Raw genomic sequence first — 25,823 nt, 5'->3', positions numbered from 1 at the left:
ATGCCCATATCATGATGCTTGCACCTCCATGCTTCACTGTCTTCACTGTGTACTGTGGCTTGAATTCAGAGTTTGGGGGTCGTCTCACAAACTGCCTGTGGCCCTTGGACCCAAAAAGAACAATTTTACTCTCATCAGTCCACAAAATGTTCCTCCATTTCTCTTTAGGCCAGTTGATGTGTTCTTTGGCAAATTGTAACCTCTTCTGCACATGCCTTTTTTTTAACAGAGGGACTTTGCGGGGGATTCTTGAAAATAGATTAGCTTCACACAGACGTCTTCTAACTGTCACAGTACTTACAGGTAACTCCAGACTGTCTTTGATCATCCTGGAGGTGATCATTGGCTGAGCCTTTGCCATTCTGGTTATTCTTCTATCCATTTTGATGGTTGTCTTCCGTTTTATTCCACGTCTCTCTGGTTTTGCTCTCCATTTTAAGGCATTGGAGATCATTTTAGCTGAACAGCCTATCATTTTTTGCACCTCTTTATAGGTTTTCCCCTCTCTAATCAACTTTTTAATCAAAGTACGCTGTTCTTCTGAACAATGTCTTGAACGACCCATTTTCCTCAGCTTTCAAATGCATGTTCAACAAGTGTTGGCTTCATCCTTAAATAGGGGCCACCTGATTCACACCTGTTTCTTCACAAAATTGATGACCTCAGTGATTGAATGCCACACTGCTATTTTTTTGAACACACCCCTTTCAACTAATTCAACTAATTGCCCAATTGCACAGCCTTAAGAGCGTGCATATCATGAATGCTGGGTCTCATTTGTTTTCTGAGAATCTACTGAACCTACTGGTAACTTGTTTGCCACGTAGCAATAAAAAAATATACGAAAAACCTTGATTATTCTGGTTAGTCACATTGTACTGCTATTATTTTGAACAAGACTGTACATTTAACAAAAACCTGACACAACAGAATTTTTTTCTAAATTAGCATAGCAAAACATTAAACACTACTACAAACCCGATTCCATAAAAGTTGGGACACTGCACAGATTGTGAATAAAAACAGAATGCAATGATGTGGAAGTTTCAAATTTCAATATTTTATTCAGAATACAACAGATAACATATCAAATGTTTAAACTAAAAATTTATAATTTTAAGGGAAACATAAGAAGATTTTAAATTTCATGGCATCAACACATCTCAAAAAAGTTGGGACAAGGCCATGTTTACCACTGTGCGATATGGGGACTGAGGAGATAAGTTGCTCAAGTTTAGGAATCCGAATAGGAATGCTGTCCCATTTTTGTTTAATACAGGTTTCTAGTTGCTCAACTACTCAACTAGTTGTCAGGTCTTCTTTGTCACATCTTCCTCTTTATGATGCGCTAAATGTTTTCTTTGTGGGAAAGATTTGGACTGCAGGCTGGCCATTTAAGTACCCAGATCCTTCTTCTACACAGCCATGATGTTGTAATTGATGCAGTATGTGGTCTGGCATTGTCATGTTGGAAAATGCAAGGTCTTCCCTGAAAGAGACGACGTCTGGATGGGAGCATATGTTGTTCTAGAACTTGAATATACCTTTCAGCATTGATGGTTCCTTTCCAGATTTGTAAGCTGCCCATGCCACATGCACTCATGCAAACCCAACATCAGAGATGTAGGCTTCTGAACTGAGCACTGGTAACAACTTGGGTTGTCCTTGTCCTCTTAAGTTCGGATGACATGGTGTCCAAATTTTCCAAAAGAACTTACAATTTTGATTCGTCTGACCACAGAACAGTTTTCTACTTTTCCACAGTGCATTTTAAATGAGCTTTGGTCCAGAGAAAATGCCTGCCCAATAAAGTTTTAGCCAGCAACGGCGAATGGCACGGTGGATTGTGTTCACGTTTTCTGGAAGTATTCCTGATCCCATGTTGTGATTTCCATTACAGTAGCATTCCTTTATGATGCAGTGCCGTCTAAGGATCCAAAGATCACGGGGCATCTAGTATGGATTTCCGGCATTTATCCTTATACGTACAGAGATTGTTCCAGATTCTCTGAATCTTTGGATGATATTATGCACTGTAGATGATGATAACTTCAAACTCTTTACAATTTTTCTCGGAGAAACTCCTCTCTAAAATTGTTCCACTATATTTCACCGCAGCATTGGGGGAATTGGTGATCCTATGCCCATCTTGACCTGTCCCAACTTTTTTGGGCAATGTGTACTTCTCATGAAATCCAAAAGGAGCTTATATTTGGCATGACATTTCAAAATGTCTCACTTTCAACATTTGATATGTTATCTATATTCTATTGTGAATAAAATATAAGTTTATGAGATTTGTAAATAATTGCATTCCTTATTTATTCACAATTTGTACAGTGTCCCTTTTTGGAATTGGGTTTGTAAATCACCCACTTAATGTTAATCTAGCATAAAAACATATAACACTTATTTTAGCATTCGCTCTCTCTTTTGAGTGCCTTGGCAAAAAATGCGGGGAAAGTTTAAGGAGAAGTTTAAAGTTTATGTCCAGTTTAAGGGAAATTTAAGTTTGTCTAAATTAAAAGAATATCTACCAGAAAGACTCGGGGAGAAATATATAAACAATAGTGCATTTATTAACAGCTCAGCAAGCTGATAGTGTACAGAGTCATCTTGGCGTAGGCCCCGTCCGAAGAGCATAATCCGAGGGTCTCGGATCTGCAATTCCTGCCTGAAGACGAGGGACCCCCCGGCAGGGTATGGACAGGGCCATCCTGGTGGTGGTGGGGAGGATGGGGGTAATCGTCACTTCAGTATCTGCGAACTCAAACATGTGTAAGTACAGAGACTTTATACCGTGAGCATGAGAATATCATTGGATTAGAGTGAAGGCATTAAGTGACGTAGTAATTGAGTCTTCCCAGCAGAACTTATGCTAAAGCTTTCATTTCATGGAACTCAAAATAATGAAAGGATTAAGATTTACTTTAAATGTGTCGGTTTCACTAACTCAAAAAAAGAAAGTTCTAAGTACTCATTAAAGTTAATTTGATTGAATCCATTAGTTTAATTTGAGTTTGCCCTACTCAAACCAATTAATTATATTGAGCGTTAGTGGTATACAGTGTATGTCTGCGAGAGCCCCAATTGCTATTCATGTATTTTGAAAAGAGACATTTCTGTTTTGCAGGTTTTGAGAGATAAGACTTAGTTTTTGCAGTGGCAGATGTTTCGTTATTCTGTTGTTTTTCAATATGGGAAGGAAATGACCTCCACAGCCAAACTGCTCTGGTCCCTGCATATCAGCTGTAAGAGTTCCTAATCCTCCCTGCATGGCAACATAAAGGACATAGACAGCAGTATTGATCTCTGACAGAACCACTCACATTGCCTGTAGTCCACAGAGAAGAAAACAAAATGGAAGGAAGTGTAAAAAAAGATGGCGAGGATAGAGAAGAAAAAGGGATGGAAATTTAGAAAGAGAGAGGTAATGATGAAAAAAGTGTGGGTGTGTGTGAATGCGTCTGAAAGCGAGGAACAGACGCCAAAGCGCAGAGGAATGTTTGTGTTCTGATTGGTCCAGGCCAAACTGAGACAGAGAGTTCTTGGAAACAATCAACAAAGAGAAAGCGAGAAAGGACAGAGCTATCAAAATCTAAATGGAGCATTTCTCTATTTCTATGAGAAGAAAATGTTTTTGAGAAGTTATATTTTAAATTTCTTGTTCTCCTGTCTGTTTTTATAGTTTCTGAGGAACATTGGAATGTGCTTCTGCATCCAGTCACCAAAAAGTGATGTACTCAAGCTACATAAGCAACGATGAGAGATAAATGGCCTCTGTACAGTCAGCTGGCCTTGAGACAAGTGGTTCCCACCCGAACCAGCCCTAAAAGAGTCAGTGAGTGTGGAAGTAAGTGAGAGAGGTTTTGAATTTAGAATCCTGGCACAGTTTCACATGGGCTCTGGATATTTGCCCATGTAGCTACGGAAAATGTCAGAGACACACCTAAGAAAATGAGTGCACTCCAGAATATAATTCTCTTAAGCAGTGGGATTCATGTTTCCCATAAAATCATCTAAACATCCTTAATATAAAATGTACTTGTAGAGGAAACCATTTACTCCATTCAGTCCAAATTCAAAGGCAGTCATCTAAATAAATTGTTTCCTATTTTAACATATATTTCAAGTGTAATATATTCTTGTGACGCAAAGCTGAATTTTCAGCATCATTACTCCAGTCTTCAGTGTCACATGATCCAGAAATCATCACTATATGACTTAAGAAACTGCTTAAGAAACATGTCTTATTATCAATGAGGAAAACAGTTTCTTCAAATATTTTTTTTTGTATCTTTGATTCATTTATTTAGTCTATTTAATTAGAAAAATAAATACTTTATCCATTGCTGAGGAGTATGTTTTGTGAACAGAGGAGCAGGGCCGGCCCTAGTTCTTTGGTTGCCCTAGGCGAGATATTTTGCGCCCCATACCCGTTTTGCGCCCCTCCCCCTCCCCCCATTGTCTCTAATTCAGAGACATTATTATTATTATTATTATTATTAAAGATTTCCAGAGTGGAGGGTGGAGTTGAGAAACAAGAAACTGTTATTCAACAAAGAGTAGTTAGAGATGAAGCAATGTGTCCTGGTTGGGGAGGAGAGATACAGGTAAATAAAAGACAGGATGGAGTGGGGAAAAGAAAGAGAAAGGTTTGTAGAACAAGGAGGATGATTGGCAGAGCCTGTGGTTTGGCTGTTCACCAGTAGAAATCCGCCAGGCATCGTGGGAGCCGGAGGAGTGCCAATAATTACCTGGACTAGGAAAGACGGGAGTGAGAGATAAAAGCTAATGAAAACAGTCTTTCCGCCTGTTACCTGCATATACAGCTGAGCCCAGTGGATTAGTGCATTTTAGTTTTTTGACACCACTCTCCTCCTTTTCCTTTCATCCTGTGATTGGCTGTAAAAGCACCAGCCAAAGGGGCTTATGGGGTCTGTGTTGTGTGTGGGTGGGGGGTTCGGTTTTCGTGTCCTCAATAAAATCAGAGATATCGTATGTCGTCCCAGCTGGGTGGCAGTGGTTTACTTGTATTCGTCACTCAAGCCTGGCACAATCACAGCAATCAAAGAGAGGTCTAACGAGGTTAATTGTGGAACGGGAGATTCCTTTAGAGTCCTTTATTCATACTTTCAGAGTCTTCTGAAGCCCTGAAAGTTTCTCAGCCCTGTTTTAAGTTCATGGAAATCCCTGGAGAGGGAGCCAGTAGAACGAACAACTGCAGCGTAGTAATGACATTAAAATTTTTGTTTTTATAACACACTTGCTCGACGTGACCTTTCGTAGCAGCTGATGAGATCTGTCAAGCGATCGCACAGAAGGATCCAACAGTGAGCTCGGAAAACATGTTTGTTTATTTCATGTTGATTTCTGTGTTCTTTAGCAGGCATGCAGAAAGATAGACAAGAGATAGCCCTGGGTGCTTTACTGCCCTGTTGTTTACACTGGCAGCTTTGACAGACTGTGCTCCAGCCAGGGAATACTCAGTAATGTATGCCAGGTGTTCTGCTTCCCTCAAAGTAATCACTTTCTTAATCAAAACATACTTTTCTTAATCAGTGTTTAAGTAAAATATCTAAACATCCTAACACAAGATAAATTAAGGTATTTAGTCTTGTTTTCAATATAATCGGTTTCATGCATAAAAGTATTGGCCAATATACAGTAAGAAAAATACATTTACTTCCACTTTGAATTGTTTATTTTTCTTACCCCATTGGCAAATAGTTCAGCTTTTTTAAGCATAAAACCTTATATGATTTCTCTCACTTGACAGACAAGTGTTATCTGGTAAACAAGACAATATTGAGAAAGAAAATCATAATTTTTATTATAATTTAATTTTTGTGTGTACCCACTGTAAAACATTTCCACCTATTTCAACTTAAAAACTTTAGTTGCTGTCTTAACTGGGTACATCAAGTCATTAAAAAGGCAATAAAACAGTTCAGTTGCATTAAACTGACTAACAGAGTTGAATCTTATATAACTTATAATACAAGTAAAAAACTTATTTTGATTTTAAAGCAGGGTTCCTCAGACTCATTATGGAGGGCCACTGTCCTGCAGACTTTAGCCCCGACCCTAATCAAACACACCTTCCTGGGATTTTCTAGTGATCCTGAACACCTTGACTGGCTTGCTCAGTTGCGGTTGATCAAGGTAGGACCTAAACTTTGCAGGACAGCGGCCCTCCAGGACTGAGTTTGATTTAATTTGTTTAATGTAAAAAAAAAAAAATGGTCATGACTTACTGGTCATATCACCTTTTACAGTATGTTTAACCATATATTGGGGGCAAATTTTTAAGTGAGCTAAACCTGACAGAAACTTCCAAAACCTCATTTTTTTGGTATCCTTGAGGAAAACAACTTATAAATCATATTTATAAATCGTATTATTTATTTATTTATTTATTTATTTATTTATTTATTTTGTGTGTGAAAATGTAAGAATGCATAAAGTTTTGTGTGTGTGTGTGTGTGTGTGTGTGTGTGTTGTCCTAGTAAACCCTACGCAATGGTGGGAACTACATGTCCCAATTATGACATATTTTTGGTCCCAATGAGGACAGCTTATAAATCTTTCTAAGTGATGTTTTTTGAAAATGTAAAAAGAAAGTTTTCTGTGATGTGTAGGTTAAGTGGGGGATAGACAATGCAGAAAAAAATCGTTTATTATGTCAATGCAGAAAAAAAAAAAATGAAAATGTGTGTGTGTGTTTGGTGAGAATGTTCAGATCCCTAAATGTCCAATATTGATTCTTCATTTGACATTTACATTTAATAATTTAGCAGACAGAGTAACTAAAGCTACTCACAAATGAGGAGAACGATAGAAGCAGTCAAACAAATTCACAGTATAAGTTTAAAAGAATGTTCAATATGGATTCTATTTCTTCATTTAGAAATAAACTAAGTATTAAAAGAGTATTTCACTCAAAAATGTTACTTACCCCATGATTTACTCGCCCTCAAGACATCCCATGTGTATACTACGTTCTTCTTTCAAACGAATACAATCAAAGTTATATAAAAAATGTCCTGGCTCTTCCCGGCTTTATAATGGCAGTGAATGACAGCCCAAAATTTGAAGCATCCATCCATCATAAAAGTAACTCACACTGCTCCGGAGTGTTAATAAAGACCTTCTGAAGCAAATCGATTGGTTTGTGCAAGAAAAAATATCCATATTTAACACAAATATCTAGCTTCCGGCAGACCGCCTTCTGTATTTAATTTATTTAAACTCAAAATGTTTTTTTATCGTCATGAAGAGAATGATCATCAGGCTTTACACAAACTTTCCGAGCTCATCCTGCTGAGTGATGTATGTCATTAAAGCAAAAGAAGACATTTTAACATTTATGTTCATTTAAATTTCACTGAATTTAATGTTATTTTGACAATATAAATTGTGATAGGGAATAAAGAAAATGATGTGAAAAAGATACATTTTACTATTGGTGTCAGACTTTCGGCCTTCACAATAGGCCTATACATAACGTTTCTTTGCTGTTTATTTTTTATTTATTTTTTTATAAAGAAACTATTACTCATTCCAACTCTAGCCTACTTTACATTGTGCATAGCTGAATAGAAGGCAGGATAGAGGCCGACACATTACAAAAGCAACTAATCTACAGTTAGTAAAGCACCACGTGTCAGGAAACCACCTGTGAGAGCTTGAAAGAGAACACAAGGAACTGATTATTTATCTAGGCATATGGGCACAGGCCAAAGCACCGCCGATAGGTTTAATATCTCCAGAAGCACTTTTAAAGAGAAGCTCTTGTCTGTTTGGTCCTGAGTTGAGAATGATGAACGCATCTATGACTGATGTCCTTCCTCAGCACTGCAGGCTGAGGTTGTTTCAGACTGCGAAGGGCTGAACCAGAGATGACCTAGTCTGTGGACAGACCAGATGTTGCAGGAATGAGACAACCAGCATGCCAAAGATAATGCTGGAAGCCTTGCTGTTCCAACTCTTCAACGTGTATGTCTTAGGGAGCCAGCTCTGCAACAAGTTGCTTTTACTTTGAGTGTATGAAACGACAAACGTTCCCATAACGCAGTCCAAACCCATGAAAGACAATACTGCAGCTGATTATGACAATACTGCATAACTGTTTTGTGACACCACAATGTCCTGATAAGAATAACGGTCTTGTTCAATGAGATTTCTAACTCCTGCAATCTCTCAATTAGTAAAGAGGTCTCCTATTGAATACAGGGATCCTCAGGCCTTGTTTCCCAAATCAGACACATCTCGACTCCACACCACTCCCCAACCCCCTGCGCTCCGTGGCCCACATCCCGTCCAAAGATTCGGGACACACAGCGGCCCCTTCCTCCCCCTCTGGACTGCCTTCCATTTCCCTTTTGATTGTGATTGACAGATTCTTTGTCCCATTGTACTGAGCTGTCGCCTCTGATGAAGACACACACACACACACACAAACACACACACATGCATGTATAGGAAAGCACGCTCTTGCTCGTGCACCTTGGCCTTGTTACGCCAGACTTGAAAGGTCTGCCATCGCAGAGACGGGAATGCACTATCTACGCTGGGTACGTTTCCAGTCGATTAGAAACCAAGGACATGGTTGCGCGTTTCCGGACGCAGTCCAGAGGAACCTGGCGCAGTCCGTCTGCAGGCTGCGCCGTGCTGAGGTGGTGTGGCTGAGAGGGACAGCTGGTGTGGGAGGCGAAAGGGATGCTCAATGTTGTCTGAAGTGGTTGTCATTAACACAGCTCCTCAGGGATGGGAACCAGGTCACATTCTCTCACTCTGCACAAAGCAATGTGTGTGTGAGAGGGCTGGGGGTGTATAGGGAGGGTGGCGGATGGGGACTAGGCCATGACCTCTTTATATCCATCAACATATCATTGGCCGGGTGTGCGCTGTCCAATCTGCAATGCGTCGGAATGTACATATGTGCTCGATTTGCCCCTTCTTGCTTTTGCGGTCTCCCTGCTCGTTGTCACAATCTTTATATCTCCTGCATCTTTTGCTGTCGCTTTTTTAGGCTTTCGCTTTCTGCTTGCCATTTTTTGTTGGCCTTCCATGCATAGTGACTAAAAAGCTTGGCTATGTAAAACTGCTAATAAGGCTGGAGGGGGTCCGGTACTCTGTATAATAAGTCAGAACTGCCTTAATTCTATGTGGCATTGAACAAGTTGCTGAAAGCATTCTTTAAAAAATGTTGGTCCATTTTGATAGGATAGCATCCTGCAGTTGAGGGAGATTTGTGGGATGCACATCCAGGGCACGAAGCTCCCGTTCCACCACATCCCAAAGATGCTCTATTGGGTTGAGATCTGGTGACTGTGGGGGCCATTTTAGTACAGTGAATTCATTGTCATGTTCAAGAAACCAATTTGAAATGATTTGAGATTTGTGACATGGTGCATTATCCTGCTGGAAGTAGCCATCAGAGGATGGGTACATGGTGGTCATAAAGGGATGGACATGGTCAGAAACAATGCTCAGGTAGGCCGTGACATTTAAACGATGCAAAATTGGCACTAAGGGGCCTAAAGTGTGCCAAGAAAACATCCCCCACACCATTACACCACCACCAGCAGCCTGCACAGTGGTAACAAGGCATGGTGGATCCATGTTCTCATTCTGTGTTCAAAAAATGGGAAATTTCACATCACCCTACAAGAGGGAACCCTGATAGGCTGTCTGCGAAAAAAAGAAAGAAAAAAAATGTAAAGAAGAATAAAATCATCCACTGACTTTCAAAGCTGCTTCAGAAACAGATTTTGACTTTGAGGACCCTGATAGAAATGTAGTGGAGTAAAAAGTACAATATTTGTCTTTCAAATGTAGTGAAGTTAAAGTCAAAGTTTCCCAAAACAATAATACTCCAGTAAAGCACAGATACTCAAAAAGTGTACTTAAGTAAAGTCCTCAAGTAAATGTACTTAGTTACTGTCCACCTCTGCTTTATAGTAAGGAAGTATGCATATTCTTCTCATTCGGAAAGCCGCATTCTAGTAAGGCTGCATATCTGGGCTGCCACGTGATCAAGGCCGTCTCAGTTTGAAGGATCATTGGAAAGTAGCCTTCATTTCTCATCCTTAATTTGCTGTCTTTTGTAGGATGAAAAAATGTACACCAATCAGTTACCAACAATTCATTACATGCATTCCATTTCAGTACATATAAAGATATTTCCTAAAGTGTTTATATTAAAGTAAATTTAATAGTATATTCATACTGTACTGTACTGTCACTTACTAGACATTCTTGTTCTAGACTTCTGTGCTGAAAGGAACCTAGCATAAGGACTGGACTGTGGACTGGACTAGAAAGGATGCTCTAACTAAGATATAAGTGAGAAGCATCCATGGTAATGACACCACAGATCTCAGACTCTGTGTGCCAATACTTTACTCTGCTAATGTACTCTGTCGCCCTCTGCTGGTTAAAATGAGAATATCTGGCAGTCTGTCATCTGCTAATGTTGAGTATCCTTAGATTAAAGGTTTGAAGGGTGGTTAAAGGGATAGTTCACCCACACAAAAATAAAAAAATTAAAAAAAAAAAATCCCCATGATTTACTCACCCTCAAGCCATCCTACGTGTATGACATTTTTTTGATGAATGCTATCAGAGTTATACTAAAAAATGTCATTGCTTTTCCATGTTTTATAATGGCAGTGATTTTGAAGTATAAAAAAAGTCCATCCATCCATAAACGACGGTTAAATGGGGTTAATAAATGTCTTCTGAAGCAAAGTGATGGGTTTTTGCAGGAAAACATACATGCATGCTTCCTCTAACATTTATCATCTAAAGTTTTAAATAAGGAGATTTTTCTTACACAAACGCATCGCTTCACTTCAGAAGGAACTTTTTCACTTTATTAACCCCCTGGAGTCGTATGGATTACTTTTATGATGGATGTATGCACTTTTTTTGGACTTCCAAATCAGGACTGCAATTCACTGCCTTTATAAAGCTTAAAAGATCAATTATATATTTTTTAATATAACTCTGTTGAGTGATGCATTCAGTGTTTAGTTTTTTTTCTAAATAAAATGGCAGCCTCTAAGGAAAGTAAATGTGGCATGAGAAAAAGCAACACATGTAGCAATCTGAACAATAAAGACATGCAACAAATGAAAACTACACTTTAATATGATTCCAGGCTTGAGCAAAATGATCACATTACATTGTTTTTTAGGTTTAAAATCATAATCTTTAAATAAAGCTTTAAGACCGCCTAAATGTTCAAGTTAAGTCAAATAAAAACATGAACTTAGCTTATAAAAGGAGAGGAATAGATTTTAAACGGATAAAACATCGAAGACATTTCCATGTACGCCATTAGTATAAATAAAGGCAGCTATGTGATTATTTTTCACTTGATTATGAACTTCATAAGCAGACTGGTCTGTTGTGGTTTACTGTTTGATTCCATGTAGCAATTTTTCTTTTTCGTACAGACAATAATTCACAATCACGGAATAACTTAACCACCCTACTCTTTTAAAACGTTATCTGCTTTGACAGTATCTGATTTGTTCAGAAGAAAAGAGGTGTTAGCAATAATACAATAATACTTGTACGTGTTTTTTTGGGGGGGACTGAAAATCCAAATCTGCCTCTTTTTATAATGTGTTTTAATGTAAATTACTCCTTTGAGGTATTGTATTCTCCTGTTTGTTGCATTGAGTTGTGTCCTATTCTGCTGTAAACTGAGGGAACCGTGAGTGTGTGTCTCACTGCTGCCCTCTTCAGTCGGGAGAAATGGTGCGTCTGCGCAGACAGTTGCATGTCAGGCATTTGAGGATGCTCATGGTAATGTGCATAAGCGAGCCAAAGTTAAAGAGCAGGTTGTAGAAGGTGTGCACTGAAAGTCCTCCGGTCTCATCCGCGTATTTCATGGCCACGATGGGCGTGTAGAGGCTGTTGGTCAGATTTCGGAATCGAGGACGGCTGGATTCAATCACTTTCTTGGTGCACTGAAACAAAAGATTCATGGTTTAAAAGAGTGTAAGCCAAATTATATAAGCAATATAGAGTTTGCAGTTTATTTCAATGCAATGAATTCATAGGGTTTATAGTTTTCAGTCAAACCGTGGCACATACTTTAGCGATGTCCTCGGGGGTTTGTCCCAGTGCCTCAAAGATATCTATGGAAGATGGAATGTATACATCCTTGAAGTATCTGACTGTGTCTGCGTCTGCTCCAGGATATTCCATTTTGGCCACTTCTTCCATCATCTTTGTTTCAAATTCTGTATGCACTGGGCCTGGCTCAATCAGAGACAGTCTGGAGTATAGAGGAAATGTTACAGTACATTAGACCTGAAGTGACTGAAGAACTCTTTCATGTCTAAAAGATGGACTATAAGAAGTCTGATGAGTACAACAGGTATATAGTGCCACGTAAGTAAGTAAATAAATAGATAAATAAATAAAATATTGAAAATAAATCTCATAATTGGCCTTTTTCTAGAATAACGCCATAATTTTGCGAATAAAGTGCCCTGCTGACCACAATGTTCAAATTCCTTTCCATATAGATATTTCCAGTATTTCTGCTGCAATTATAACAAAGCTGCTTGATTCAAAACATATTATTAACAGAAACTGAAAGAGTTGATATATTAAATGAACACTCTTTGTTATGGGTTTAAACAAAAGTCCTTTTAAAGGGATAGTTCACCCAAAAATGAAAATTTGCTGTTAATTTACAGACCGTCAGGCCTGTAATTTCTTTCTTTTTTTCAGTAGGAATGTAAAGAAGATTTTAACTGAATCCAGGGTCCTTGGTAATTCATTTTGTTTTGTGTTTATGTTTTTTACTCTTAAAGTGACAGGAGTCATTGACTTGCATTATATGGATCGCCAAGGACCACGTTTTTATCTAAAAATCTTAACATTTCTACTGAAGAAAAAAGGACATCTACATCTTGGATGGTGTGTAAATAAACTGCAAATTTCCATGTTGGGTGAACTATCCTTTTAAGACAGAGAACTGGAACCTTTTTTGACCAACAAGCCATTTATTCATTTCTGGTTAATGCATTTTTCCAAAAGAGCCACAGTAAAAAATATTTTAAATGATTATGATTAAAAAACATGCTTTTTACCAATAAAATGTCAACAGTAGTAATTAGGTCCATAACTAAAAACATCAAATATGCAGCAAACAATAAATAAGTTGCAATATGGAATTAATTGTGCAGAATTAATACCCGATATGGCATTTTAATGTGTTTTTGGTTGTTTAGCCATACAAATGAAGACAGAGGCTACTATGCTTGTCCGTGTTCGGAGCACAGGCACAGAATCCTATCAGTAATGTTGTCTTTTGCGACTTATTACGCTTAAAAAATAATATTTATTTTTATCAACTGAAATCTGCACAGAGTACCATAAATACGACACATACGATCACAAGGGTCTCTGCTGCAAAATAGAAAATACCACCGGGTGAAATGTTTTGAAATGTCTCTTTGGACAGCAAAGCACTAGTTTCAATAAAAGGATAGGCCTTTGTTAACGTTTATATAGCCTACTTTTACATTTTACAGTTGTTCTAAAAAGGGTTTTCGGTTACCTTAAACATTCTGCAGCTGCATGAATCTGTGACACTCACGAACAGCACCGAACATGTATGGTCGGTACAACTTTTCATTAAAGGAAGCGTATGTAAGATTATGGCCAAAACTGGTACTGCAATCACTTTCAAATGACTTTAGAGCGGTGTCCACCTCTCCCCCCTCTCCCTGACTCGAGGTTGCCAGATTGGCTGCAGGATCCAGCAGGAGCGTTTGTATCTGCAGCTGTGGTAACTAGAGCAGATCTGGCAACCCAGATGCCCAAACACTACTGACTTTGTGATTGGTCGATAGGTGGAGGGTGGAGCTTCAGGCCAAAACACAACATGTTAACATCAACATCAGTTGAGGGCAGCAACAACAACTTTTAAATGACAATATCCTGGCCGGACTACTGTTGTCAGTGATATGAGTATTTGAAATTAACATGATTTCTTAATGTCTAGTGACATATCAGGGCAATTTTATGATTAATTGAAATACATTTCTAACATACAGTTCCTTTAAATTTGGTAGGCTGTACAACAAGGGAATTGTAATTGGCTTCTATTGGGTATTGTAATTGTGTATATATTTTTTTTAATCGATCATTTGGCTGCAATTGGGAATTGTAATTGTGTATAATTTATTTTATCGATCATTTGTTGTTAAAGGGTGAGAGACCTGGCCAGGGGTTGCTCACGAGCCATAGGTTCCTTATCACTGCTTTAAAGCAAGTCATTTCACAAGGCAGCCATCTTTGAAATGCCTCTGGGGCAGCTATTTCAGTCATACAAGTGCAGCTCCTATCTCTTTAAATGGGGAAACATCAAATTCCCCAAAGCTATTCATTAAGCTTGCGATTCAATTTCATCTTTGAAATCAGCAATATGACAACAGTGCTTCTGAACACTCAAACTCATGACAAAAAAAACAAAAATGTTCAGGTTGGACCAGCCAATGTGACTATACATTCATAAGGCCAGTTCACACTGTACTGGGCTGTTGGCATCTGTCGCGGCTTTTTGTCACCGATTGAACATGCTGAATCGGATTTCTGAGAAGTGACGTGCTGTAATCTGGTGACTGTCAGTGTTGGCTTGCGTCTGTTGTTGGAGTGTGAACTAGCATATAAGCGCGCGTCTCAGAACACTGACTGTTCATAATGCAACTGGAGCTTCTAAAAGCAGCCGATGCAATGACTTTACCAATTGCTGATGAGCTCTTTTACTTAGAAGGCGGCACTATATGTCTCCCATTCATAGTAATATGAGTGCATTGTCTTTGTATATCTAAAGTCTTTTGTTTTCGTCATATATGCAGAAAGAATTCAGACTCAGCATCAATAGGCCCTTCAGATGACTTACTTCACATCGAACTTCAGCAGCTGCACAGCCAAACTCTCACAGAAGCCCTCTATGGCGAACTTAGAGGCCGTGTAGACATCATTGAACACCACACCTGCAGATGAGTTCAATAGAGATATATTCAGTGATAATGTCATTGTTCTGCTGCCCTTCCAATGTGGCTTAAACCATGTGTGGCATTTCTGGCTGTCATAATGCTCTACAGCCAAGTTCATAACTCTGAATGCCTCTATTGTTCATCTGACTGTCAAGCATTCAGTAAGGCCTCTGGTGTGTCTGTCGTACCCTGCAGGCCCATTACGCTGCTCATGACGATAATGTGGCCGGCTCGCCTCTTCTTCATGTCTGGCATGACCTCTTTTATCATGCGCACAGTCCCGAAGAAGTTGGTCTCGAACACTTTCTTCATCTCATCCATACTGATGCTCTCCACAGGGCCCAGCAAACCCACGCCTGCATTATTAACTGTAAAATCAGACAGGAAACATGGCTGGTTATGGACTTCACAGTTTCCCTGAGGCGCTATAATATTGATTTATTGTGACCAGCACTTATCATTCAACACATGCTTATTATAGTTTCTGTAGTATCTACTTGGTCTCTGCTGAAATGTTCAAACAGGCAGGAAAAAATCTGTTCAATTTGTACAACGCCAATCCAAGCCTACACCAAATCCTATTAAAGTTAATGCGTCTCAGTCTGAACAGTAAAATAGGATTTGATGCATGTGTTGTGTTCGACGCATAGTCATGTGACACATTAATACAGCAGGTGTTTTGTCAAGAAGAACAACAGGTAGTGAACCCTTGTGAAAAAGAAGTGCACATTGAATGTGAATTTGTAGTGTACGTCAAATCTTAAAAGTATATATATATCATGCCATCCAAGTTTTATAATGGCAGTCCAAAATTTGAAGCACAAAAAAGTGCATCCATCCATTATAAAAGTAATCCACACTGCTCCAGGGGGTTAATAAAGAAGTGAATTGATTGTTTTTTGTGAGAAAAATATCAGTATTTAACATGTTATAAAGTAAAATATATAGCTTCCGACAGGCCACCGTCCATATTCATCTTACAAAAAAAGAGTAACTGGCACATCAATGATGTTGGACGTCCCGTAAGGATTTATAAAAGCGAGAGGTACTGCTCTTTCTTCATAGGTTAAATAATGAAGGCAGTCCACTGGAAGCTAGATATTTTTCTTTATAATATGTTAAATATGGATATTTTTTGTACAAAAAACAGTCGATTCACTTTAGAAGGCTTTTATTAACCTTTTATTAACCCCCCGGAGACGTATGGATTACTTTTATAATGAATGGATGCACTTTTTTGGGCTTCACATTTTGGGCTGCCATTCACTGACATTATAAAGCTTGGAAGAGCCAGGACATAATATAACTCTGATTATATTCGTCTGAAAGAATAATGTCATATACACCTAAGATGACTTGAGGGTCAGTAAAATATGAGAATTTTTATTTTTGGGTGAACTATCCCTTTAAATGTTACTTTAAATATAATTTAAATCATTATGTATTAGGGGTGTAACGATTCGTTTAACAACGATTTGATTCGTATCGCGATTTGAAGTTGTCGATACTATTTAAGGAGGATATTGGTTAATTTAGAACGATATGATCCGAAACGATTCAGTGACTTGACATCAATTCAGTATCTTTTTAGCCAAAAATTTAAATCAGTGTGACTGTTTTATTTCAACCGAATCGAATCGTTGTTAAAACGAATCGTTACACCCCTATTATGTATAAAATATCGTTTGTCATGCTCAGTACACTTATTTAGCATTTTGTGTTATTTTGTAACATACAAAAGCACATGTAAAGTACTTGATTATAATTTTAACTGTAGTGTGTTATTCAACATTACTTTTAAAGTCTATATATTGTAATATAATGCAATTGATTATTACAAATGTGTAATTACAAATATAGTTAAATACATTATATAAGGTTAATACTTAAAACTCCAAGACCATTTTTTTGGGATTTCCGCCTGGATTTGGCTACCCAAATTGAAAAGCTTCCCATACACACATGCAGTGGTCTAAGTTCAAAATGTGTCATTTAATAGGAAACCCTTTGAAGTTACATAAAACACTGCTAAAGTGATAAACATGTAAGTATAGGTTGTCTAAGCTGTAATAAATCCCCCAAAAAGTAGGCGCTTTTTTAAAATTTATTTTTTTACAAATTCCTGTGTGCCCCAGGTTCCTGCAGACAATTTGGGCTGTTTCCACTAAATTCCAGAAAATAGTGGAAAAAAGAAGTTTGTTTGTGTCATGTTGTATGCCAGATTTATTCAAATGGGTCTGAAGGGATGACCCCCCCTCCCACCACTAGTGATATAAATGCAATATTCCAGTGTCATTAAATTAATTATATATTCTGGAAACAGCCCAAACTGTCTGCAGGGTCCTAGAGCACACAGGGCCTGAGTTACACACTTTCAAAAATTAATTTATATAAAAAAATCCTAGTGCCTAAATTGGGGGGGAGGGTTATAACATCTTAGACAACATATGCTTACATGTTTATCCCTTTTAGCAGTGTTTTATGTAACTTTAAAGGGTGTCCTGTAAAATGACACCAACATTTTGAACCTAGACCACTGTATGTGTGTATGGGAGGCTTTTCAATTTGGGTAGGCCAAATCCAGGCGGAAATGGCACCAGAGTAATTTAGTGTAAATGCATTACTTTGTGTAAAACAAATGCCAAAGGGATGCATATCTCCAGTAGAGACTCTAAGCTTTCAAATGGTACCACATATGACACCATAGCTCCTTCACAGACATGTATAATTGAATACATGACGATGTCATTCCCGTCCCTATACAGGGTCCTCGGAGTTTAAGTGGTTAAATAGAAATCACATAAAAATATATTAGGTTACTGCTTGCTTGGACATTCAGAAATGCACTTTAACCATATTTCAAAGACAACAGAAATATAAATTAGTAAGTAAAAAAGCAAAGTAAAGTTCAGACAAAATGATAACACATTTTCATATAATTGCAATTATCATGTGCCTGAAATTATTACTTTCAGTTTCTATATTTAAGTATATTGTTTTACAGTATATTATTTCCACTCATTTTAAAAGTGTGCTAAAGTGTAGCCTAGTTCTTTTACACAGGAAAATATCTTTATGGGAACATTTAGGACGTAAAAGTCCACAAGGCATGTTAAACGTTTCCCTTAGCAAACAGTTTTATGTTAGCAAGCCAAGGACAGCTGGTTTGCTAACTTGCACATGCTTTTCGCTCTTTTCAAAAGTCCAAATCTGATTCTCCAAATCTTGCCTCAACTTGCGGTTTGAATAGCCCATGTAAAAAAAAATCTGATTTCCCCTGCAGTGTGAACAAAGCCAATAAGGGTCAAAGGCATCCTGCACTCACTGAGGATGTCGATGTGGCGGTCCTTTACACTGTCAATGCACTGCCTGACTGAGTCATCACTACACACATCCAATGCCAGCAGTGTCAAGGTCTTGCCGTACGCATCGCCCGCTGCTTCCACCAGCTGGTCCTTCTTTTTCAGGTTTCTCATAGTGGCAATAACTTCAAGATAAGTGAGAGAGAGAATAACATGTTATCAACAAATCATCAGGAAATACAGAAAAGCGCAAGCCTAATATCTACAAAAGGTCCCACTGAGAGGTTTTAGATGCTCTGTCCTGAAGTCAGTGCAGGAGATTGTAGTTTGATTGAATATGGCCTTTTGTTGATGTTTTCACACTAACATTACTGACCCAAACAAAATACTGAGTGTAATCAGTGGTATGTGTTGCTTAATTAAACTGTGGCTGAAAGATAAGCTGAAGAGATTAACATTGTAATGCACTTTGCACTTTGAACACATGAGGGACACTGACCTAAATCAAGCGCCCATCCCAGATTTAATAATAAGCTTGCTCAACATTTTTCATTACATCTGTAATTTGTGTTGTTGCATTTGGAGATTTATCCTTATGAAAACATCAAAAATACAGTCCATGTGTGATGTCAGTGATCAGCTGTGCTGATCACACACACACACACACACACACACACACACACACACACACACACACACACACACACACACACACACACACACACACACACACACACACACACACACACACACACACACACACACACACACACACACACCACATTTTCATCATGGGTGGAGTCTTCCTAAGCAGGTTTTTGCAAATGTCAAGAAATATTTGTTTTTTTAAACTGCATCTCTTTAATGCACTAACTCTCTATATTTATTTATAAAAAAAACTACCATTCAAATGTTTGAATTGGTCAGTATGATTTATTATAGAAATTGATACTTTTATTCAGCACGGATGAATTAAATTGAACAAAAATGACAGTATACAAGACATTTACATTGTTACAAAAATTATATTTCAAAGAAATTCTGTTCTTTTGAGCAAAATGCTTTCATATCAGAATGATTTGTGAAGGATCATGTGACACTGAAGACTAGAGTTATGATGCTGAGAATACAGCGTTGCGTCACATGAATAAATTACATTTTAAATTATAGAATCATAGAAAACAGTTGGTTTAAATTGAAATAATAGTATTTCAATAGTACTGTTTTACTGTATTTTTGATCTAAAAAAAATTATGAGCATAAGAGACTTCTATCAAAAATGTTTAAAAATAATGACCCTAAACTTTTAATTAAATGGCAGTGTATATATTTAATTATTATTCATTTCTATATTTTATATTTCTCTTTTCAAGCTTGTTCTTCTCATCTAGCTTTCTATTACAACGCTTGTCATGCTACTTCCTAGCTCCTTATGAATTATTTTGTCTTATTTCTCATTTGTAAGTCAAACAGAAGTGTCTAATAAATAAGTACACGATAGGCTTGTGATCATAGGCTTACTTTTTGTCTTTGACAATGACATATTATTTAGATGTCTCTTTCTCTGTGGCACTTACACACCACTGTAAAAAAAAAAAGTCTCCAATTAATTTTTTCAAGTGACTGGTCATATCTACATTTTTCAGTTGGCCGAATTGAAATTTTGTGAATTGATGCAATTTAATTCAGAATTTCAATTCGGCCAACTGAAAAATGTAGATATGATCAGTCACTTGAAAATTTTCAATCAGGGAGACTGGATTATTTTTTATTTTTTTATTTTTTTTACAGTATTGAGGTTTGATTTGCTGATCAAATCCTGTCTGATTTAGAGATGAGACCGAGGAGCCTCCATAGCTTGAGCGTCATTAATTCAGCAAATTATTGCAGTCTGTCAACAGACGGCATCCATGATCAGTCACAGCCCAGCTGCTGTTGAAAAGTGCCAGGGAACATGCGGAGACCATAATGCAACTGTAAGGTGATGATGGAGACACGCAGCAGCTGAGAAATCTGCATTCCTGTCTTAACTAGATTTAACTAGTGTATATATATATCTATAAAGCCTAAGCTGTACTCGATAAGAGGGCAACTTAATTCTTACGACACAAAAGGCCTGTGAGGCCAAACTAGGCCACAACATAAATGTGTTTGTGAGAACAACCGCCTCATTGTTAAAGCTGTTGTTTTAAGTCTTGAGGCAGATTTAACATTCTTGAATGAGCCCCTCTCAATTAAAATTGGATTCTTTTTTTGGCTTCTTTGAAGTTGGCATATATCACTGCTCCTCATTATATCCAGAACCAATGAAAAGGAATAACATTTTTTTTTGTCCTGAAAAATCCACTGTTGCAATGCTCTTAAAATGGGAACAAAGTTAAAATGAAATTCATTGAAAAGATGACTTCTCCATTTCAGCTTCCTTAACAGCATCCCTTCAGAGTAGTAAAACAAGGGGTCTGTAGCGATACCGCCCCCCCCCCCCCCAAAAAAAGCCACTATTTGTATTTATATATGCAAATGCTTTAGAGTCAATGATTGGATCAATATTGCAGTGATTATGATGTTTCTAGCATGTTATATGTTTGGCAACAGTTCTTCTAACCCTGATTGATGGAGTGTAGCTTTTCATTTCTTAAACAACCATGAATTCATTAGTTCAGGTTCATTGTTTCTGCCTTAAAGTGATACACTGTTTAAATTAATACATTGTTTATTAATACATTATTCATTAATCAATTGTTAGCTAACTGTGTGATGTGTTTATACACATCCCTTAATTTGCAAAAACAGTTTTTACGCTGGCTGGAGATTTTTATTTTTGACTTGAAAAAGAGCTAATGCAAATAATGGGAGATGGAAATGCATTTGCAAAATAAATTCAGACCCACATGACTAATTGGCTGTTTCTGTTGATGGTGTCAAAAATGTTGCATAACATTTCAAATGTGGCCTCTGACATTCTGAAGTGTCGTAGCCAAAGATTGTGAGTAAAATGTCTGGTCACTACGATCTCCCAAAAATTATGCTGACGTAATGCCCTTGCTGCTAGTAACCTTCGTCAAAAATATTGCATTTCATCTTCTGTGCAATTCAATTTGCTGATTGCAGGCTGCACTGCTAGTAAATGCATCAGGCTAAAATTTTGAACATTGCGACATTTATTTCTATCAAGAGGTGCATCAATTTTCGGTCAAGATCTTGTATTGCAAGAGTCCAGCACTCTAAAGTCTCATTCAGCACACTCCAAAGACTTTCAGTGAATTAAAGGTCTGGACTCAGAGTAGGGCTGCACGATTAATCATATTTTAATCGTGATAAAGATATCTGCTAATCTAGATTGATTTCACATAATCGTTACAATATTTGCCTGCTCATTATTTATCCTAATGTGTTTTTCTTTGGGATAACGAGCCATGCTTGTGGTTGCCAGATACAAAGAGTTTAAATCCCCCAAATAGAGATTTTCCTTTAAAAGGATATACTTTCCCGGTGATTTACTTAATTTGTGCAATCTGGCAACTCTGTGCACGCGCTACCTCTGAATGAGGAAGGAGATCTGATGATCTGAAAATAAACATATGCGCTGGAGTTTAGCGATCTCCACTGCGAAATTCTGCTTCAATGAAAGTGTTATACAGCCAGTCTTTGTTTCTTTACAAGCCACTATTTGTGTGACTAAATCTGCCATGATCAAACATTTAGCGATGAATTTCAACACGGATCCCTTCCTTATAGGTTGCGAAGGTGCATACTGAACACAGTTTAATGTTACAGTATGGTTTATTGTTATGTTCGCAGAGATTGGCCTTTTAATATCACTGTCACGTGCATTAAGCCACGTTAAGCGTTTTTAACATTTAGCATTTTAGAATGTCCCTACATTTCTTATGTATATTATTATATATAGAGAAAGAATGAGAAAAAACATCCAGAAAATCACATTTTGATTTTTAAAGATTTTATTTGCAAATTAAATGGAAAATAAGTATTTGGTCACCTGCAAAAAAACAAGATTTCTTTTTCTCCACTATGGCCAAGACCAAAGAGCAGTTAAAGGACAACAGAAACAAAAGGGTAGACCTGCACCAGGCTGGGAAGACTAACTCTGCAATAGGTAAACAGCTTGGTGTGAGGAAATCAACTGTGGGAGCAATTATTTGAAAATGGAAGACATACAAGACCACTGACAAGCTCCCTCGATCTAGGGCTCCATGCAAGATCTCACCCCATGGGGTCAAAATGTTCACAAGGATGATGAGCAAAAATCCCAGAACCACACAGGGGTACCTAGTGAATTACCTTCAAAGAGCAGAGACTAAAGTAACAAAGGCTACCATCAGTAACACACTACGCCGTCAGGGACTCAAATCCTGTAGTGCTGTAGTGCCAGATGTGTCCCCCTGCTTAAGCCAGTACGTCCAGGCCCGTCTGAAGATTGCTAGAGAGCATTTGGATGATCCAGAAGAGGATTGGGAGAATGCCATATGGTCATATGAGACAAAAATATAACTTTTGGTAAAAACTCCAAAGAACACCATACCTAGTGTGAGGCATGGGGGTGAAAAATCATGCTTTGTGGCTGTTTTTCTGCAAAGGGACCAGGACGACTGATCTGTGTAAAGGAAAGAATGAATGGGGCCATGTATTGTGAGATTTTGAGAAAAAAACTCCTTCCATCAGCAAGGGCATTGAAGATGAAACATGACTGGGTCTTTCAGCATGACAATGATCCCAAACACACCACCCGGGCAACGAAGGAGTGGCTTCGTAAGAACCATTTCAAGGCCCTGGAGTGGCCTTGCCAGTCTCCAGATCTCAACCCCATAGAACATCTTTGGAGGGAGTTGAAAATCCATGTTGACCAGCGACAGTCCCAAAACATCACTGTTCTAGAGGAGATCTGCATGGAGGAATGGGCCAAACTACCAGCAACAGTGTATAAAAAGCTTGTGGGGACTTACAGAAAACATTTGCTCTCTGTCATTGCCAACAAAGGGTATACAACAAAGTATTGAGTTTAACTTTTTACTGACCAAATACTTATTTTCCACCATAATTAGCAAATAAAATCTTTAAAAATCAGACAATGTGATTTTCTTTCATAGTTGAAGTGTACTGATGAAACTACAGGCTAACAGGCTTTTTCATCTCTCTCTCTCTCTCTCTCTCTCTCTCTCTCTCTCTCTCTCTCTCTCTCTCTCTCTCTCTCTCTCTCTATCTATATATATATATATATATATATATATATATATATATATATATATATATATATATATATATATATATATATATATATATATAAAAAATTAACCATTATCGCGCAGCCCTAACTCTGAGGTGCCAATTTATGTTTGAAAATGAATTTGCCTGATGAATCTTGATATTGTCATCCTAGAATCTGGCCATGACGTGTCTTCCTACATGGATGTTTAATAAATGAAAAGCTACATACTCCATCAATTAGGGTTAGAAGAATTGTACCCAAACAGCATGCTAGAAAAATAATAATCACTGCAGTAATGATCCAATCATTGACTCTTAAGCATTTGCCTGTTTAATTAAGTCCAAACAGCCATTTTTGGGGGCCAGGCAGTGTATTTAAAATGTGTTTAAATCACAAATAAAAATATATAGCCCCCCCCCCCCCCAATTAAATTTTAAAGTAAATGACTCATCAATACGTTTACAGTTAGCATCATAACGAAGTATATAAATACATTTAATGAATAGTTCACCCAGAAATGAAACTTCTGTCATTTACTCATGCTCAAGTTCCAAACCTGAGAGTTTCTTTCTTCTCAGAACTTGAATTTTAAAGAATATGGGTAACCAAAAAGTTGATGACTTCCATAGAATGGGAAACAAATACAATGGAAGTCAACGAAGACCACACATTGTTTGGTTACCAACATTCTTCAAAATATATTTTGTTATAAGCAGAAGAAATGCATACAGTTGTGGAACAACTTTAGCGTGAGTAGGCCTAAATGAGAATTTTCATTTTTGGGTGAACTAGTATAGGCTATCTCTTGAATGTGCACATGTTAATAGGCCAGGCTTCATTTCTCAGTCCACCAATGGGATCTGAAAAAGGTTGCAAACCATTTGATTGACATTAATGAGTCTCTGGGTGTAGCTGATAACAAATGTCCAATGGTTTTCCCCTGCTCAGAGTGCAGATGAAGTCTTCAGACGACCCTCGCTTTAGAGCCCTCAACTTGTACAGGTCTCCAACTTTGTCCCTCTCCCAACACTCATTCCACTGTGTGAACTATGGGTGCATTAGACACGGCACTAAACCAGGGCAGCGGTCTACAATTCACAGCCATAAAGGGAGCTTTGTACTGGAGAAGTCACTTGAAAGAGAACTGGCAGTCTCTTTATGATCTCCGCCTGGCAAGCGGTATCCTGGCGGAGCCGAACCCTGGAAACTGCGCTTTCACATGATAATAAAGAGCCTTTGGGTTCAACTAGAGAAAAGTGAATGTCTAATCAAATCTTGCTTTTCGGATGAAGAGACAAACTAATGCGTAAATGTGCACCGCGTTATGTAATAATAATAATAAAAACAACAACAGCGGCATTACAAAATAACACATTTAGGCTATCGACTTAAAGCGCGTAAACTTCTAATATCTACAACTTCTGAAGTATTTTCTAAACTATAACCAAAACGTTCTGGACGTATCGCTGAAGGAATTATAACGCAAATGAGCCCGTTTACCATGGTAACGCTTCTGCTCGTCTCTGGCCAGCAGCACGGCGATCCGCAGTCCGATCCCAGAGGAGCAGCCGGTGATCAGCACCACTTTCTGCTCGCCGCCACTCGCCATGGCAACTCCTGTCAGTCTCAGTTGCGAGCTGGATCAGAGGACTTTAAAAAAAAAAACTTAAAGCGGATAATGCAACTCGGCGCTCATGTGAGCGGGTTATGCAGTCACATGGCTGACAGAATCGATTAGTTAAACGAACGCGCATCAGAGTTTACTGTACTGCTTAGAAAAACAAACAGATTAACGCAGAGAAATGCATTGCGAGCTGTGGGTACAAAGGGGAGAGGTGTGTGTGTGTGTGTGTGTGTTTGGGGAGGGGACGAGGGTCTAAGGCGAAAAATAAATAAATAAAGCCAACCAACAATCCATTACAACTTACAAGTAAACAAGTTTAATTCAGTTTAATATTATTACATTTAAATGTCAGCCTTCAGATATGTCAGTTCAGTGAGGGTATGATTTTCAAATAAATAAGGCAGTGATTGAACAACAAAACTAATTATATTAGGCTATAGGCTATTATATTATATTCTTATATATCATATATAGCCAATTATATTATAGCCTATTACAAACACACACACACACGCACGCACACTTCTTTTGGTTTATTATTTATGGTAATACTTAAAGTGAGTTTGGTTTTGCCTTGCCATCCTCAACTTGTCAATGGTAGCCTATCATTGCTGATAATATTTGTGATTATTCAAGCA

The 25,823-nt window shown here is 38.0% G+C and overlaps 2 protein-coding genes across 2 annotated transcripts in view; one reads left to right on the top strand and one right to left on the bottom strand.

The window, feature by feature from the left end:
- col5a3a (collagen, type V, alpha 3a) overlaps positions 1 to 25,823 on the top strand; it is a 172,109-nt gene that overhangs the window by 51,535 nt on the left and 94,751 nt on the right. The gene's annotated exons all lie outside the window — the stretch shown is intronic.
- rdh8a (retinol dehydrogenase 8a) lies at positions 11,140 to 25,383 on the bottom strand. Its single transcript, XM_067429006.1, has 6 exons — positions 25,062 to 25,383; positions 18,358 to 18,519; positions 15,221 to 15,400; positions 14,936 to 15,029; positions 12,112 to 12,295; positions 11,140 to 11,984 (listed from the first exon to the last, which is right to left on the bottom strand). Exons 1-6 carry the CDS (start codon positions 25,168 to 25,170, stop codon positions 11,757 to 11,759), a joined length of 957 nt encoding a protein of 318 aa, XP_067285107.1. The 5' UTR covers positions 25,171 to 25,383; the 3' UTR covers positions 11,140 to 11,756.

The sequence above is a fragment of the Pseudorasbora parva genome, chromosome 2 (assembly GCF_024679245.1).
Source record: "Pseudorasbora parva isolate DD20220531a chromosome 2, ASM2467924v1, whole genome shotgun sequence".
Taxonomy (NCBI): Eukaryota; Metazoa; Chordata; class Actinopteri; order Cypriniformes; family Gobionidae; genus Pseudorasbora; species Pseudorasbora parva.
This window is presented reverse-complemented; position numbering and strand designations above follow the sequence as displayed.